This window comes from Trichoplusia ni, chromosome 5, assembly GCF_003590095.1.
Source record: "Trichoplusia ni isolate ovarian cell line Hi5 chromosome 5, tn1, whole genome shotgun sequence".
NCBI classification, from domain to species: Eukaryota; Metazoa; Arthropoda; class Insecta; order Lepidoptera; family Noctuidae; genus Trichoplusia; species Trichoplusia ni.
Window position 1 is genome coordinate 4,994,358 of NC_039482.1, and position 15,494 is coordinate 5,009,851.

Below are 15,494 nucleotides of genomic sequence, written 5' to 3' on the forward strand. Positions count from 1 at the left end.
TTTTTTTTGATGAAGCATAAAATAATACTAAAGTATTATCAAGATAATTATGAAAATATTCATGACTTTGTATAATTGTTACCTCTTCACGCTCAAACGACTATACCGATGTCGATGAAATTTATGAAGAAGGTGACACCTTCGATTAACACATAGGCTACTTTTATCTGACTGCGTTTAAGAAGCTGATGATTTTGAAGCGATAACCGACACCCAGGCGAAGTCGAGAGCAACAGCTAGTATAATTACATGTTGGACAAATCACATGGATGACTATTGTAGAACGGCGGGGGGCCACATTCGGCACACGAGACATGGCCCACGTCAGCCTCCACATAACACGAGTCATGGCCCACCGGCCCACACAACTGGTCAATGGAAGCCCGCGGTCGGTGTATGGACGATTGCAAATCATTGCCATACACCGACACCAAAACGCGGATGACGTAGCACGGCGGTTCAGGTTTAGTCAGTAAGAGTCTGACACTACCCATTTCCTTCCCCGGTGCAGTAGGTGTCCAAGATTACCAAAAAAAAACCTATTGTGGAAGAGAGATGCCGCTTTACGCCCTGTAGCTTGCTAACTCGCTTCCACACAACAGTTTTACCTCACTTTAAAAGATGGTGGTAGGAAGTTTCCATATGAATGCGTCGTGTGATGCTTCATATTGAATTCTTCATGAAGAGTTTTCGTTTGTAAAGCTTGTGTTTGGTTCGCTTGTTTTGTTTATGTGTCTACATTTTTTTAAATGCAGTATTTTTTTTAGAAATCATTAGGCTATTTTTACAAATGTAGGTATGTCGTTACTGTTGACTTTGTTTTAGAGACTTTAAAGCTGAGATTTAACTAGATGTATCACGAATTTGTAATTTTTATTTTATTTTGATTCGCCGCGTGATTTCCAAGTTTTCCTATATTTATTTTCGATGTGCCTTGGTGTATTCATTCACCTATATTTACCTATTTGGTAAACTTCCCTCTCATAACTCAAAAGTTTTAAATAAGAAAGGGTTATTGTTAACCCACTATGCATATTTAGGTACATTTTTGTTTAAGATCGGTTTACTAACGCCTATTTATCGGGATCGCTCGACTAGTTTCTCACCCAACCGCAATTGGACAGCGAACTTTTAGAATAGAATAGAATAGAATAAATTTATTTGTTTAAACATAGGTAACACATATAAAAGCTCTTAATAAAATAAAAAAAGTCTCACTATGTTTCGCCTTACTTGGCATACAAATATTTGCTTGAAACTATTACAACCATGAATTCAGACATAAACACTTAACTAAAATTAGGCACATTTAACAAAATAAAAACAGTCATTTTTTTAAATATTTAAGCATATTCACTGTACAACTTTATTTCTCCATCCCACGAAACTTATTGTAATAAAATATGAAAGTACAAAAAAAAGAAAAACTGTTTAAAAATATAACAAGGCTCTTTCTCCCTGCATTAAACCTCGCCACTAATAATGTAATCACGCAGATAATTTAACATTGAAATAAAAACGTCCCGCTTTTGTCCTGAATAAGAGATCTATTTATATTCATCCTACAGCAGAGGGGAGCGAGTTTTCTAAACCCTACACTAGTATGTGAGGCCTGTATTATATATAAGTATAGTTATGTTGGATGACCTTTAGACACTTTTAGAACGGCGCAGTCGAAAGAGGTTTATTTAAACAGGTTTTGGGTATCTGGAACTACATATAGGTACATTTGGTTAAGAAGATGCAATTTAAAGTTTTGTAACATATTTTCTGCACCTATTTATCATACCAATGATAGGGGTGATGCTTTTTTTGCAATGTTCGTCGTGTAGTTAATAAATATTTATAATAATCAGAACGTATTCTTTATTCTGTAAATGTAACTTACGCGTGACGTCAATTTCTCTTTGACGCAAGAACTACTGAACGGATTTAGACGTAACTTGGTTAACAGATAGTTTTTAACCAGAATTGGCAAAGGATATTTTTTTATCCAGATTTTATGTTCCCGTGGGTTCATTTTTTATTTGTACCGAGCGGAAATACAGAAATTAATATTTTTTCTACATTTTGTTAAGCTGAATTTCTCTCTACCTTAACAGTTAATGTCTACATATTTCAATAAACCCGTATATAGTCTCAAAACCCAGTAATTTGAAGCCATGTTTGTGGTTCACCCCGTCCGGTAGGCTGCTGGGGCCGGGTAAACACTAGCGGTGACCTTTAGAAGACCTTAGTACGGTCTGCAGAACAAGCGAAGATAATTTAAGTAGATGCATCTTATTTAAAAATTGCTGTCGCAAAGGATAGTCCTAGGGTATATAATTTCGATAAAGACTGTAAAAAGACGACTCTCGCATCAAAATATTTAATCCTTGTGTCGTGGGGGTTTCATAAACATTCAAGTCACATGCTCAAAGACACCCAAACTCAGGACAAGCATTCGTGGATCACACCAATGCTGGTCCTAAGCGGGGATCGAACACGTTCACGCACAGTGGGTGACTTATACCACTCGGCTATCCGTGCAGTCAGATGAAAAATTACAGAAAACTATCTGCCCAGTCCGGAAGACAGGTATCTAAAAAAATTTAGATACATATTTTTTCTGGATTAAATCACTGAGACCGGTAATCATTTTACAAAAAACATAGTTAAGCTTGATCCATAGTTGGACATCAGTTGTATTTTTATGAATAAATACTTTTATGCTGACTACACCGACAGTAGCACCGCAAAAAACGTTTCAGCCTGAAACTACACGACTTTACATTTGCAAGAGACATTCTGTAAACAAGACCCTGTTTTGCTAGCTGTACATGTGTTCCATGGTTTAGTATTTCTAAAGGATATAAATGTACGTATAAAAAAGTATTATAATATGGGTTTTCAAGATTTCGACCAGATCCTCAAATTAAGTGACATTTTTACAATTTAATATACCTACAATACAATTAATTTTCATTGCTTTTTATTGACTTCAATCAATCGATGATCCGAGCAATCAATTTGACTGCTCGGACAGCCACAAGGTAGAGGCCACCACACTAAACCCACTGTGCGTGAAGTGTCGCAGTTTCGATCTCCGCGTAGTACAAGCACTTGTGGATGCTTGTTGGGAGTGGATGATATACCTTCGTGCATGTGGCTCGAATGATTTTCAAAGCCGCGATGGAAGTTTTCCATTCCCTATTGCGATGGTTTTAAGAAAAAACTATGTAACTAACGCATGGAGATTACCGGACAAAACAATGAAAATGTCGCTATGTATTGAATAATATGAATAGCGTTTTTTTCGAAAACAACTTTCCGTACACCGCGATATCTCAAGTATAGTTTCCTTATTCTTTTTTTATGTTTTCCCTGAAACAAAAAACACACCTTAGCTCAGCCAGAAAAAAAAAATACATTCAACCACATTTTAAAAGGCAAAGCAATCTATTAATCCTTCCTGCTTTTTACTCATAAATCGCCTAAAAAGGCCTGAAGACCATATAAAAGAACACGGGATCATAAAAGAAAAGTTTTATTTCAAAGGAAACCATTAACATTAATAATTCTTTCATTTTACAAGAGCAACATAAGTTAAGGTCGAACTTTGTATCGCGAGCTTCGAATTTTAAAAGTAATTAATATTTTAATGTGTTATTAATGCATCTGGTAAACTTTGGTCGTAATAGCATATCACTTAGAATAATTCATGCGAGAAAAAAGGTTTTAATTAAGATAAAGTGTGAAAAAGTAAGATTACCGGTAACTCCTTTTGTATCTTAACTATTTATTACCTGCTCTTGCTCTTGGCTTGCGACTTGGACTACAAAAGCATTGCCCTTCTTTAACGAAGTCGGAAAAAGTAGTCTAGATTAGAATATTCTTTATTGAACACCATGGAATTGCAGCTGTGATTCTTAATACATATAATGTCTATGTAATTATCTAAGGTGACAGCTACCTCCATAAAAAAACATCAAAAACGGTCCAGTAGTTTGAGCGTGCAGAGTAATAAGCACCGCCCACTCTAACTCTTAACGATTATAAAGAAAAACTTGAAAATCAGTAAATGTGATAAATAAATGATCGACGTATAAGCGACCTTGTGCATCTTGGTCCAGAAAGCATCAAATTTAAACTGTTGTCGATAGATTATAATTCCAGCAAAATGTAAACTGAACTATTTTCATTTATTTGAGTTGCACGTTAAAATGTCGGTCGAAATAATGTCAATAGCAAACTGTGACACGTTACACCACATCTGTGAAGTATTATTAGCATATATACAGGGTGTTCTTAATATAATGATTACAGAACTATTATTGAGTAAATTCTGTGGCTATTCTATCGGATCCAAAAGAAGCCGGCGTTTTTCGAAAAATATGCAAGAGTTAACTGTTATTTGAATATCTTCTCTATATATTTTAACATAAGCATTTATGGACCAAATAACCAAGAAGTCCAATTTTTTTCCTTTTGGTAATAATTTAATGGAAAAATCCAACTTACTAATCCATCCGATAGCCGAGTAGCGCTAAAACCAACTGATCGCAACGTGTCGCGGTTTCGATCCCCGAGTTTGACATGCATTTGTGTCATCCAAAAAATTTCATAACCCTGGAGTAGGTTCATAAGAAAAAAGTCTCCTATTTTCAAAAATAAACCTCATCGTTTCTCTTTCCATCACATTAATTTAATTAATGCACACAACAGAACACGCTGTATATAAAATAGGTTACACGACGTGTGAACGCTCTGGCGGAGCACGCACTGACGTCACTAGGTGCACTGTGACGTCACAGAGTGACATGATTTGATTTATACGTGACATAATTATTCACTCACTTTATATATTGTGAACTATAATGAATATCGCATTTGTTGGGTGAGTAAAAGAGTTGAATTAGAATCTGCTATGTTTAATACTAGGTAAAAAGTGAAGCTGAAGTCTTTTATTTAAGTAAAAAAAGCCATTTTGATTAATTAATAAACACAATATGGGTATAGTAGTCAGGTTTGGCGGAATGCTGCTCCTGGTCCAAACATAAGGTAATAAATAATCTTGATTATAAGTGTTCGATACCCAAAGGGTAAAATAAAAACCCAATTACTCCAGCACCGCTGTTTTTCTGTCATAATTTTTTTCCAGATTAGGTATTTTGTTACTGCTATAACAGCAAATATTCAAGCGGCAAAGCATTACTTCTTTATATGAGAAGACGCTTTCTTCTAGACTTTTCTTACCGGTAAATAGGTGAACATATTTTTAAAACTATTACTTCGAGAGCAAATGTAGGCATTACACCGTTCCTATTCCTAAAATTTTCCGTTTAAGAATCTCAACCCTTAGGCATTTGCCGACCGGTTCCTTTACACAGTTAATGACATTAATCGTCCAAAACTCTCAACTTTAACTCTCTATTGTTACAGAAGAGATTCTTCAATCTCGCTCAGCTCTATGGATGTCAGCAGATGGCCACATGGTGCTGTACGCGACCTTCAACGACAGCCTCGTTCATGAACAGAAGTACCCTTGGTACGGGGCAGCCCTGGACACGGATGATCCAGCTAAGGTGAACCTTCTTGTTATGTGTATATGGCACATTTTACAATGGAGCATTGATGAACTTATGTTTTGGATAGATGATAATGTACTTTGTATGAGGAAGGTAGTAGTCTACTTCCAATTTCGAACCCTTGTATTGTGGCCATTGTGGATGAGAACCGCAACGAAATGTGTTTTGTGGCAGCAGGCCTCCTAAAAGAAACAAAGCTAGCATATTATAATAAACTCTTTTGTTATTCTTAACATATACATATACGTTCGGGGTGAACCGGTTTAAGCCCAAATAAACGCAAGATTGTCTTCTTTTACATTTTATTCCAGTGTCACAGTATCGCTTGCAAAATCATGACACCGGGGATTCGACGCCCTCCTATCATATAAAAATTATAAACAGCTTCATCAAATACAGAATTAAACATGACTTTCAATCCACCAGACATACCCGGAGATCAGAAGCGTGCGCTACCCAAAGCCAGGCACCAACAATCCCACCGTGACGCTGACGGTAGCAGACATCGCGGACCCCAAGCACATTCGCACCAGGCACCTCACGCCACCCAAACCTATTATAGAAGAGGGGTAAGTGTTAGATCATTATTTTTAAAGATAATCTTGGGTTAAGATCATTTAATCAGCCTCAGGGTAAAAAAAGTCGAAGTGTCTTTACGACATATCCTACTACACTATACTGATATTATAATCGTGAAAGAAGGTATGTATGAATAAAAACCACTGAACGGTTAGACGAAACTTGGTACACGGACAGTTTATAACCTGAATTAAGTCATAGGATAGTTCTTATCCCGATTTTATGTTCCCGTTTGATCATTTTCGATTTATAGCAGCGGAAGTTAACACATAAAAATGTAATAAGTTAGTTTAGGGTCTAAAGTTTTCTAATGAAGATTTCCAAAAACCAAGCTTTTAATCTGACTCCATTCATCGAATTTCGCTGCTGACCGTATAACAAAAGACCAGCCAATATTTTGAGAAAAACAATCATGTGGTTGGCTTTTTCGTGCTATGAAAAAAACTAGTTTTTGGAAGACCTTTTTCATTAAATCAAACAATGACGTTACGTAATAAATATGTCGCTATACAAAAAATTACAGAACTCCCAAAAACTAGGAGAAATCTTTTTTGACGCACAAATGACTGTAACCACAAACAAAAACGTGATAATTAAATATGATAAACAAATTACGCCCTAGTAGTCCCCGTGAAACATTTTAACAAGTGCTTAACAAAAGCTCTACTTTCCCAATTATCATAAAGACTGAAGCGCCATCCACAAAGTAAGAACTCCATAACATAAGCTGGGAGATCCTTATAGACTATTACAGTGTGGAAGTGAGAAGCCGCTCTACGCCGGGTATAGCTCTGTCCCGCTTCCACACCTAGAGGTGTATAAAATAGGTAGCCTGTAGTTCATAAGACGTTCGTCTATACCCGCTGCAAGCCATAAACTGTATGAACGTCACTCGTAAAGGATTACAAAGTCGGCTTGAATATAAAATTCGAATATTTTAAAGTGCCTTCATTTTACATTGCGATTTTAGTATCGGAGTAATTTTCTCGGCTTGTTATACTCGTAAATTTAATGCCTCTTATTAGTAAAAGAAATTGACTGCATAAAAAATGAAACGTAAGAATTGACACAATGTGCCTCTACATTTGTATTACGCACGCGAAACAAGGACGTTTAGACGGTATCCGTCGTACTCTTCGGTAATTGTATTCTCGCCGCTTGGCTTAGAAGATATAAGTTATGATTTATACCTGTCCTGTTTTTTTCACATTTTCCATTCTATCTTCGCTCCCATTAGTCGCAGCGTGATGGTTTATAGCCTAAAGCCTTCCTCGATGAATAGTCTATTCAACACAAAAAGAATTTTTCAATTTGAACCAGTAGTTCCTGAGATTAACGCGTTCAAATAAACAAACAAACAAACTCTTAGTTTTATATATTAGTGTAGATAAGCTTTAATTTTTATTACAACTTTGAATAGTCCAGTTTTCAAATTTGAGCCTTTATCTATTGTTCCCCATATGACTATAGTACTAAAGTTACTCAGGTAAATTTAGTATTTGGTAGGAGAAATTTCTAAAAAGTCTTCGTTTACAGAGATTACTACTTCACGAGTGCCAAGTGGGTGTCTCTCACGGAAGTCTGCGTGGTCTGGCTGACGAGGATGCAGAACTTATCGGTGGTGTCCATCTGCAAGAGTCCCATGTGGTACTGTCAGGAGGTGAGTGCTATGTCACTGTATGTCACATTTTTGAGGTTAGATTGAGGGGAAAAATACTTTGATATAAGTACTTCTCTGCAGTTTTTTGGCACCACCTCTTGTTTGACTCTAAAGCAATGCCTTAGTAATTAAGTCCTCTTTTTTACTCAATATTTTTAAGAACAGTGAAAAAGTAAAGGTTGTCTTATCTCGTCTGAAACGTATCGTTTCTTATCTGGTGTTACCTCAGATTTAAGAATTGAGGGTTCCAAAAATACAATTTTACTGAAAGAAATCACATGCTCTTGTTGCCCAGGTATACAGAATATCATCAGGCAATGACGGCTGGGTGGAATCAGCACCGTCCCCGCTCTGGTCAGCGGGTGGGGGAGCTCTGGTGACCCTGGCGCCTGTCCGGGATGGCCCAGCAGGCCTGTTCCGACACATCGTGAGGACCGAGCACAACGCTCACGGACCGAGAGCTCTGCCGCTGACACACGGCAGCTTTGACGTCGTTAGTCTATTAGCTTGGGATCATGCGAATCAGCATATGTAAGTACTACATATATTTCTTCTAAAACCACTCCCGTACTACGAAGTTCTTGTGTGACCGGTTGGTTTCACAGACATTCAAGTCGCATGCATAGAGACACCCAGACTCAGAACAAGCATTCATGGATCACACAAATGCTTTTTCTACGCGGAGATTGAACCCGGTACACGTCACGCTCCAGTGGGTTTGGCAAGTGACATTTACCGCTTGGCTCTCCGTGCCTAAGCTACTAAGTTAACAAAAAGATTATGTGATGGTTATTCAACTGTTTTAACTGGCCTGTTAGTTTACTGGTTAATGGTCCTGATTGCTACACCGGTGGTTGTGGGTTTGTTTCCGAGTTAGAGGCTATGTAATATTTACTCTATCATATTTTGTTGTGTCCAGCTTTACTAAGTTTGATACTAAATGGCGTTGTATAAAGATTGTAGAATATTATAATTGTTTTACATTTGCAGCTATTACCTGGGCATCCCGGAAGGAAAACCGGGGCAGCAACACTTGTACAGAGTATCGTCCGAGGCGCCCCGACCTGGCTCCCCGCAGAAACTGCCCTACTGCGTCACATGTAATTCACAGGTCAGTCTAGATTAATTGAAATCAACTTCATCATCATCATCATCGTCATCCTAGCCTCTTCCCAAATATTATTAAATGGTGCAACGGTTTACTCATTCGTATTTATTACTTATGGATATACCCAACTGGAGTCCTTAATCATGAGCTGACGTCGCGATTCGGAATGGATACAGCTGACGCGACGGGGTAACTGGTACTAAACCAGTTTCCCCGCCGCGTCAGCTCATGTATAAAGACTCCGGTTGGGTCCGAATCTAGTCGGGCAATCTCGATGAATACTCGTGAGTAAACCGTTGTATCATTTAGTAATGAATAATTCTCGCAATAGTTACTATAAAAATAAAGTGCCTACCAATGTGTTACAAGGAGCTACTGCCTATCTGATCTTCTCAATCCATTAACCAGGGCAACACAATTGAGTTATTATAATGCCCATGATTAGACCGTTGCATCATTTAACAATGAATTAATTATCCTCACGATATTTAATATAAAAAGGTTAGTATTTAAGTTTTAACCTGTAGTATCATTTACTGAATATTTTTCGCCTGTATTTTATGCTCCACTTAACATACTTTATGGCTCTATAAATAATTCTAGAAACGATAAATGTCTTAATTCTGAGTAAATTTAAATTAAAACATCTGCGCATCGTACTTGTCTTGCCAAATTGCAACTTTGTAAGGACTAATAGTTTAGCTATGCAGCTGTGGTTAATAGAGTCATAAACAATCTATTTAGACGCAATGGCGCATCGCCATGACATCCTACTGACATATGTCATGTTGTATACTGGACAACGGAATCAGGTTGTTGAAATATTGCCAGATGTGTTAACAATATACCCGAGGTTTGGGAAATTCAACTTTATGGGTTGGAAATAGAGTAGCTTTTAGTATGAGAGATGCTTGAGATTAGCTCCATCATATGTAGGGATACTTTCTCATGTATTTAAAAGGAGTCACATTCTTGTGTTTGATGCAGGTTTGATTTAAATAACGACTCCCTCATTAAGCAATGTAATCCTTGTGTCACGAGGTGTTTTACAAAATATTAAATCACCTGCACAAAGACACCCAGACTCAGGACAATAGCGCATCATACCTCGACACGTCACTTACAGAGGGTTTGGGCTGTCGAACTTAACCCCTCGGCTATCCGTGCAGTCAAGTCATCAATGGTGAATTTTATAGTTTTGCAGTGGGATTCCTTTTTCAGTTTTTTCTTTCAGAAAGATTTCTTCAACTTGTTCCAACAATCATGGTCAGATACTCATTGGCCCAAAGGTTGATATCTGTCCTCATAATCAGTTCAGTTTATTCGTCATATTTACGTAGTGGCAACATTACCCATTACCTTATTTGTTATCTCATTTTACAGTATTTAATCCTAATAAAAATTATACGAGTTTGTTACGGACGACATTCTACTATTTCAAGGACGGATTCGTAACAAGGCTGAATAATTGAACGCCTTCGTCTGACAAGAGTGCATGTCTGAACGCAGTAGTACGTGAGAATGCGCGTGAAACGGGAAAGGAGATGATAAAACAGATTAGTAGACAAATGCTGATAACAATAAAAAGTTTCAAAATGTCATTCCTGTGGAATAGAAGCTATAAGAAGTTCCATAAGTTTAAAAAAAAAATATTACAAATAGTTATTTGTTTCATTGAACGAAACAACTCCAAGAAACCATATTTCTATTTAAGCCAGTCTTTAACTTACAAAGTAACGGAATACGGTAAAAACTCTTTGACAAAGAAACTGCGTCCAAAGCAGTTTTCTAAATAGAAGCAACGGTATCACAGACAGACACACGGTGGTTAAACGTATGACAAATTGGGGCAATTGAGAGAAAACAATCCCTGATCTTGAAATATTTGTTCCAATCTTGGCAGATCATGTCTAAGAAACATTGTTAAAAACCCTATCCAAATCTGTTCATTGGTTTACGTGCTACGATGCCATAGACACTCATACATAGGGTCAAACTTATAACACCCCTCTTTTTGCGTCAGGGCTTAAAAATAAACTTAAACAAATACAGATCTCGCAGCAAAACCTTCATGTTAAACGATATCGATTAAAATCAAAAATGAAATTCAAACTACTTAATCGACAATCATGTAGATTCAACTCCACCTAACCTATATTATGGAACGATTGTTAAATTTATCTGTTCGACAGCACTATTTTAATTGGAAGTTAGAAACGATAGAAGTTGATGTTTCGATTCCCGACGGCATGAATATATTATAATGATCTGCAGATATTTGTTCAGAGCACACTGTGCAAAGATGCTCGCAAATAAATGTTTTAGTTGGAATAACACGATTCTGTTACCGAAAATATTTATTTAAAGTAAAATAATGAAACAGTGACATAGTAAAACCGGAATTAAATTGCTTTTATTCTGAATACGGCATTTGCTGTTAAAAAGTATCTAACCATAAACATACGAGAGAGCCATAAGAGAGATTCTAAACACAGACAGAAGAAAGATCATAATAATATTCCAAGCATTTTATTTGTAACTTTCTATTGCATTTAATTGTTTGTGTATAAAATCTTAAACCAGAACTGACTCTCTGATATTATGGGAGTGAAACTTAACATCGAAACATGACACCTGTCTTCAATTTTTTTGGAAGACTTCTTTTGGGTCACCAAATTAATGGGCTAACACTCAAAGCCTCACTATACACTCAAATTCTCACGCAGGCATTCTCTTTGTTTTATTAACGAAAACTTCTTTTTAATTAGCCGTCTCCATCAATAAACCTGGAGTACTACGGCAGCCTGGCGTCGTCAGGAGACAGCACGTGGGGCGACAGCGACTGGGATGAGGAACTCCCCGCCACCTCCCCATCACCAAGCAAGAAAAAGAAGAAGAAGAACCCAGCTGGTAATGCTCTATTAACACACTTTATATAAGCGACTGTTGAATTTCTAACACTTGTAGAATTTTTTTGCAAAATTCTTCTTATGAACTCGAAATTAGTCGGGTAATTCCGAAGGACTTGAAGTAGAACAAACATGTGGCTTAACTTTGTTGGTTGTTAATGTATTTTTAACAAAACGTATTATTATCCTGAACTATCTATTTGTTTCGCTTTTCTTTTCTCATCCAGGAATATGGTGTTCTTACTTTATTTTCTCAGCATCTATTTTACTCTATAATTTCTTCGTAGATGGTATACCGCAGAACCTGCCCTGCCTGTACCACGAGGCCCACTTCAGCCCCTCAGCGGCGTACTTCATCCTGGAGTGCCTGGGACCCGGAGTCCCAACCTTCAGCCTGCACAGAACTGCTCTGCCGGACCCTCGGCTGCTGGCGCACTTGGAGAATAATACTATTGTTAAGGTATGAAGTTATTTGGTTTCTTAGATCTTGGTAGTTTTACCTAACCAGGAGCCTACTTTTGAAGCAAGACAGCTACAGGTCTGGAAGCGAGACAATGCAACCTCTCGCTTGCACATCCAATAATCAGAATGAATATCCTGTAATTCTACCCGTTTGAATCTTTTTGGTGCTTTTTCTTTTCCTACATCAATCAAACAGAAAACCATTGGTAAAATACTGCTATCCCCGGGGGTTCTGTCACGAAGTTCTTGTTAAAGAACACATCACAAATAAGTGACTTCTTAACTTCTTCATTCCTTTTAATAATTTCATTGTATGTCGCTACTTAAACTGCCCAAACAGTTCTTGTTCATTTCTATTTATAAAGAATCGACCGTCCTAAGTGACAAATAGATAAGCTCTACAATTCTCATCACTTTAAGCAATTGTAATTTTATTACATCAACAAGGAAAACTTTCTCCAAATGCGCGAAGTATTTTTTCCGCGAAGTTTCTCTCTCCAGATCGTTCACGGATTCTTAAACATTTAAGAATCAACTTCATTAGAAGATTCTGAGAAATAAGATATAGAGATAATTACTTCAATAGAAATCACTTAAACAGTACTTAATACTGGGCGTATCAATTGTGATAGGTATCCATCAAGATTTATCGTCATCATAATAGAAATCATTATTATTCTTATTCCTCGCCATTATTTCATAAGCTACAGTGGAAGAAGGAAAAATAACCTTTGTCCCCACCTGCAGTTCAAATTAAAAAAAAAATAGAATCCAGGTTTTCTTACCATCGCGGCGAATTTGTGTTTCACTCGCTCTTCCAAGGGATGTCAGCTACCTCAGGGGACGGTTTAGGTCAGCCCTTTAAGTAGGTAACAATCTGACACTCCCGCCCGCTCAAAACGGGAGAAGTGATTTGATGATTTCCCATTCGGTTTCCTTACGATATTTTCGTTCACCCCTTGCCAGTATCGCCTTATGAAGTAATGACAGTTATTTATACGATGTTTCTTAGGATGTAGATAATCGGAATCGAGGTAGATGATATTTTTATGAATGTTTCGAAAATATAAATAAAAGAAAAAAATCTTAAAACAGTCATACGAGAATAGAAAGAAAAAAATAAAATAAAATATACGACTAGCCTTTGTTTACAGCTGTAATTTCTTAAAATAATAACATTTTATTGTGTTTTCCGTGAATATTTGAATGTTAATTAACGTTTATTTTCGTTTTATACCTCGAAACAAAGTGAAATATTAAATGTTTTCAAAATATTCCATTTTATAGGGTCGTATTCTCAAAATGTTAAGGAAATAAAATTGAGACAATAAAAGTAAATTTATTCATTTATTTTGATAATAGAAACGTAACATTGAAAGGTGTCTTAAAACATTCGGAATAAATATATTTATATTTTTCATTTGTTTTGTTTCAGTAAAGCTTTTAAGTTTTTTACTTAGAATAGGGATGATGACAAATTTTTTTTGCAGTGTCCGTCTTGTAGTTTTTTGTATAATAATGGATACGTATTTTTTAATTTGTCCCGCAAACATAAATTGACCAAATTACAGTGAATGAAACTTACGCGTGATGTCACGATTGAGTATAAATTTTACTCTATCGTTACGTCACAAGCTCCTAAACTTTAAAGCAGTTAGTCTTTGTCAATTCTAGTTTTTCTGAAAAAGGAAAAAATACATGTCTCATACTTTTCAATTATCTAACTGAGGGACTAATGAGATTTTTTCTTTTTATACCCAGTCATCATCCCTATTGGTAAATAAAGCCCTCTGTACAATACGGCATCCAAAGCATGACGATTTTAGAGTCCGAGCGACTAAAAATAATAAAAACGATACAAACTCTTTATAAGCACAGAAAAAAAGTGAACTAATGTTAGAAACTTATGCTGCTATGTGTAAAAAGCTGTGTGAACAATTGTTAAAAACATAACCCTTATAAATTGTTAAGAGCATTACACCACCCTATATAAGTCCCACGGCTAGGCACAGGTGTCTTCCTATGTAGCCGAGTGGCAAGGATCACCACGCCTAACCCACTACGCACGACGTGGGTTCGATCTCCGCGTAGGACAAGCAAATATGTGATCCACGAATGCTTTTTCTGAGTACTTGTGCCTTGATCGTTTGTAAACCCTCCCCCCCCCCCCCCAACACACCCGTGATATAATGATGCAATTCATAAAAATAAAGTCAGTTTTTTTAAAGTCCTTAGTAAAAATTAAAACCTGAATTTCTAAAATCAACATTCACTAATATTTTCTCCAATCATCTCATAAATATCTCTGGTATACGTTTTAATGCTTAATTACGAATACAATGTAATTATAAGGAGATGTCGCTATTATTTACCTCAATTAATATGCCTCGGAATACCTTTCACATCAAATGAAAACCTTTTGATGTCATAAGGGTCTTAATTAGCGAGTCTTTTACGGGAATTATCCATTATAAAGACATAAGGGTATGTCTGCAACTGTGTACCACATCATCTGAATCTTTCTTGAAAAAAACGGATAGAAGCAAAACGGTATTGTAAAAGTTAGTGTTTTATTTTGAAAGAATTTGAATGTTCAACGTAACTGGACAAAGAAACGTCTGCGGTTTTTATGTAGCTTTTCCATCTCGATAAACTGTTCTTAATAAACCTTGACTTTATGAGATAACTGAAATGTAATCATAGGTATCTAATGTGTTAGTAAAATCTAAAACGATTATATTCTTAGACATTACGTATTAAGGTTTCAACTATAATCTATATATCTATATCTATATATCTATACTAATATATAAAGCTGAAAAGTTTGTTTGTTTGTTTGTTTGAACGCGCTAATCTCAGGAACTACTGGTCCAAATAGAAAAATTCTTTTTGTGTTCAATAGACCATTAATCGAGGAAGGCTTTAGGCTATAAACCATCACGCTGCGACTAATAGGAGCGAAGATACAATGGAAAATGTAAAAAAAACAGGACGGGTATAAATCGTAACTTATATCTTCTTCGACCCACGGGAACGAAGTCGCGGGCAACAGCTAGTCTAATATAAAATTCATGTGTCATAATGTTTGTTGTTTTTTATGAAATTTTATGCCCATACTTAGTGGGTCTGGGAACCGGCTACTATCTTTTTCAAACAATCAATCAATCAACAATCATTATTAATAACATTTAAACAAAAACATAAAATAC

General features: G+C 36.4%; 1 protein-coding gene across 3 annotated transcripts in view; it reads left to right on the forward strand.

Annotated features, from left to right (window-relative positions):
- LOC113494157 (inactive dipeptidyl peptidase 10) overlaps positions 1-15,494 on the forward strand; it is a 173,593-nt gene that overhangs the window by 148,740 nt on the left and 9,359 nt on the right. For all 3 annotated transcript variants that reach the window (XM_026872349.1, XM_026872351.1, XM_026872350.1), the window contains 7 exons: positions 5,422-5,564; positions 5,994-6,136; positions 7,683-7,806; positions 8,102-8,337; positions 8,797-8,917; positions 11,683-11,824; positions 12,111-12,283. In XM_026872349.1, the coding sequence (XP_026728150.1) occupies positions 5,422-5,564; positions 5,994-6,136; positions 7,683-7,806; positions 8,102-8,337; positions 8,797-8,917; positions 11,683-11,824; positions 12,111-12,283 (1,082 nt within the window). The remainder of the gene's footprint in view (positions 1-5,421; positions 5,565-5,993; positions 6,137-7,682; positions 7,807-8,101; positions 8,338-8,796; positions 8,918-11,682; positions 11,825-12,110; positions 12,284-15,494) is intronic.